At 42.3% G+C, this 3652-nt stretch overlaps 1 protein-coding gene across 1 annotated transcript; it reads left to right on the top strand.

Annotated features, from left to right (window-relative positions):
* Positions 1 to 2716: 2716 nt before the first annotated feature.
* Positions 2717 to 3295, top strand: LOC111911722 (uncharacterized). The gene has a single exon (XM_023907476.1). It carries the CDS (start codon positions 2717 to 2719, stop codon positions 3293 to 3295), a length of 579 nt encoding a protein of 192 aa, XP_023763244.1.
* The last annotated feature ends 357 nt before the right edge of the window (positions 3296 to 3652 follow it).

The following is a 3652-nucleotide window of genomic DNA, read 5'->3' as shown; positions in this document are numbered from 1 at the left end:
TGACATATAAATAGGGAACATGTGTATTAACTACACAATCTTATTATTAGCCGACGTAGAGGGTGTCTGTACGCAGCGGATAGCTTATGCTCTGATTAATTAGCCGTAAGCATATTTGTTGTGCCCGACGGAGGGACTTGTTTCCTGGAAATGACAGTAGTTCCCTAATGTGTCACCAAGGATGGAAAGAAATGAAGAAAATTATATTTGATTGATTGTTGCATTGTTTTTATTTTATTGACGTCAATATGCATGAAAACCACGAACTCACTAGGCCCTAGGCTTACCCATTAGAATCTTTTAATGCACGCAACCCAGGAAATAACGTAGCGAGTGGTTGCGGGAATGGGAAGGATAAAGCCCAGACTTGAAGATGGTGACAAGCCTTGAGGAGAACGTAATGCACCAATTGCTTATTTAAATTTCTATTCGCTTCCGCAATTATTATTAATAATGATACTAGTATTTGAATTTTTGAATTTTAGAAGTTTTGTGACCATGTTAAGTTAATATTTGTATTTGAATTTTTGGGGCGTTCCAAGTTGGTATCAGAGCGATGTTCAAGCGGATTAGTCATTGTTTAAATGCCTAAGCTTAAACGGGAGGAGCGGTACATCGCCTAATTTGGACTGCGTCTCGTTTGTAGGTATTATGGATCGTGGAAAGGCAATCGTCGATAGTGGGGTGTCAGGTGAGGGTACGAGTGGGCTACTTCGTCGCGAGAAGTTGAAAGTCAAGTTAGAGCTCTCTGATTCGGAAGGCAGCCTGGAACCAACGACTCCACTCAACCTCTCTGAGCGGGATGAAGAAGACGAGGATGTAGAATCTGAGGTGGAACCCGACGAAGATCCGGAGGAGGAGCCCGAAGAAGACCCTGATAAGGAACCCAAAGAAGACCCCGATGAGGAACCCGATGGAAATCACATGGAGTACCATGTGGAACAGTGATACGAAACGTTCCATATGCCCTATGTGGAGTATACGCCAACTAGTCCTGGTACCTATTGGGAGCGACTTTATAAAGATGAAATGCCACAGGCACAGCTCGAGATTCATAATTTGAAAAGAAAGATTGAAGAGATAGATGAGCATAGGTCATAGATCATACAGGAGAACTAAATACGGGTTGAGGTTGCTGAGAAAAGTAAGCGCAAGATACGAAGGTTGGAACAGGAGGTGTTGGAGCTAAGGAAACCCACTATCACTAAGTTGTGGGAAGGGTTTGTGGCTCAGGCAAAACAAGCCAAGGCCGTGACTTATGGATTCCTAGATAAGGTGGTTGGAAGAAACCCACCTCATGCTAAGGTGTTGGTCATTCAAAGTGGTCCTGGAGATCGAAAAGCTAAAAAGATAAGGAAGTACTTGAAGGAGGGAAATCGAATATTGAAATATGATGACATCATGTTTAAAAAGTAGAAAGTAGGAGTGCAATGATTTGTTTTTTTTATTTCTCTTGGTTGTTGGCTTAAGTGACTTGATGTGAACAAGACATATGTCTCTTTTTGAAGTTTTGTTAATTTGGAATAAAATTTATGTTTGTTATACTTATAACATAAATATGTAGTTAATATGTCTTCACGAACATCTGGGAGGTTCACTAGGGTCACCTGGAGGAAGAACGCATCCCAATTGGAGCTTATGTTAGAGCACCAGGAGATATACCAGAAACCCCACTGATCCCAAATGCTAGTCGTGAATGAGGCCAAGGAAGAGGTAGGGGTAGATGAAGAGGCCGAGGAGCTGTTACAACACCGATACCTATACAATCAGCCCATGTCAGCTCCGGATCCCACCGCGGTCAAGGTCGAGGTCGCGGAAGGGGGTCGTACGGCAAACACGATCACCAGAGAAGATTTGGATGATGAGATTGCTTGGGCAATTCAAGCCACTTTGCCCAATGTAGTTGCTCAGGCATGAGAAGCTATAATGGGTGAGTATGAAGGTAACTTGGGTGGAGGTGAAGAAGACTATGAGTACAGTACACCAATTATGAATCAGGAACCAAGTATTGCACAACCCTTAAGGCATCATGAAAACCACAATCAATACGTTCATGAATTGTAAGCCACCCGTTTTTAACAGCAAAATTGATCTTGTTTTGTCATCAACATGGATTATGGAGATTGAGGGAACATTTGATACTAGAAAGTGTGCTGATGAGGATAAGGTGATTTATGTTGCGACAATTCTAAAAGGGGAAGCAATACATTGGTGGGGCATGGTGAAGGAAGGCAGGGGGCGTGAGGCGGCTAAGAACATGTCATGGGATGAGTTTCTAATAATCTTTAAAGAAAAGTTTTGCCCGCGAACAGCGGTTAAGCAGTTAGAGGAAGAATTCTTGAGGTTGGAACAGGGGAATATGACTGTGAGGGAGTAAACCACAAAGTTCATGGAGAAGGCTAAGTTTGCCGAATTTTACGTATCTACAGTAGAAAGAAGGGTGGAATGCTATATTTGGGGATTGAGAACAACTATCCGTGAATTTGTGCAAATTCATAAACCGGGTACTTTCCGGTCTGCTGTATATGCTACAAAAGCTAGCGAACGTGAGAAGAATCGTCAAGGTGAAGATAGGGCTCTAAGGAAACGAAAATGGGATGGTATGAATAATGATTCCAAGAAAAGCAAGACTTCAGGTTAAGAACGCAAGACTGATCAAGGGTCCGGAGTAAAGCAATGTCCGAAATGCAACCGTTATCATAAGGGGGAGTGTAACATGAATCAAAAAGTTTGCTACAAGTGTGGGAAGCCAGGGCACATAGCCACAAAATGTAAGACAGGAAGGGTATGTTACGGGTGTGGATCCCCTAACCACATTAAGTCGGAATGTCCCCAGAATAAAGGTAACAACAATCAAGGTAGGATAACAGACAATTGGTCAGCGGATAAAAAGGCTGACATTGGTAGACTAAAAGCTAGAGCTTTTCGCATGACGGCTCAGGAGGCTCAGGAGACCCCGAATGTGGTGACAGGTACTTTCCTAGTAAACTCAATTCATGCTAGGGTATTATTTGATTCTAGTGTAAATAGATCTTTTGTGTCTACTACTTTTTGCAAAAACATGGGTAGAAATGCAAAGACTCTAGAACATGCCTTAGAAATTGAAACTGTTGACGATCATTGGGTAGTAGTAAGAGAGGAATATGATGATTGCTCTATCGAAATAGAAGGTGGTGTAGTATCGTTAAAATTATTGCTTATAGCCCTAGGTGATTTTGATATCGTTATATGGATGGATTGGTTGTTGGCAAACCAAGCGATCATAGATTGTGAAAATAGGATTGTTCAAGTTTAGGTGTCAGAAAAAGGAATGGTAAATATTTATGGTGATCGGCGAGTTAAGGACTCTATTTTGATATCAGTGAATAAGGCAACTCGTTATCTAAAGAAAGGGTGTCAAAGTTATTGGCCATATGTTCTCGATAGCAAGCAGGACAAGCCTGAAATAGCACATATACCAGTTGTACGGGAGTTCCAAGATGTGTTCCCTGATGACCTAACTAGCTTGCCACCGGATAGGCAAGTTGGTTTCGAATCGATCTTACCACAGGAGTAGCACCAATAGCTAGTGCGCCCCATCGGTTAGCACCAACCGAAATGAAGGAGTTGATGGCTTAGTTGCAAGATCTGCTCGACAAGGGTTCTATTCGGC

This window comes from Lactuca sativa, chromosome 4 (assembly GCF_002870075.4).
Source record: "Lactuca sativa cultivar Salinas chromosome 4, Lsat_Salinas_v11, whole genome shotgun sequence".
Lineage (NCBI taxonomy): Eukaryota > Viridiplantae > Streptophyta > Magnoliopsida > Asterales > Asteraceae > Lactuca > Lactuca sativa.
This window is presented reverse-complemented; position numbering and strand designations above follow the sequence as displayed.

Excerpts from the sequence above, each read along its gene's own strand:
- LOC111911722 (XM_023907476.1), top strand. The coding sequence starts at position 2,717 with ATGAATCAAAAAGTTTGCTACAAGTGTGGGAAGCCAGGGCACATAGCC.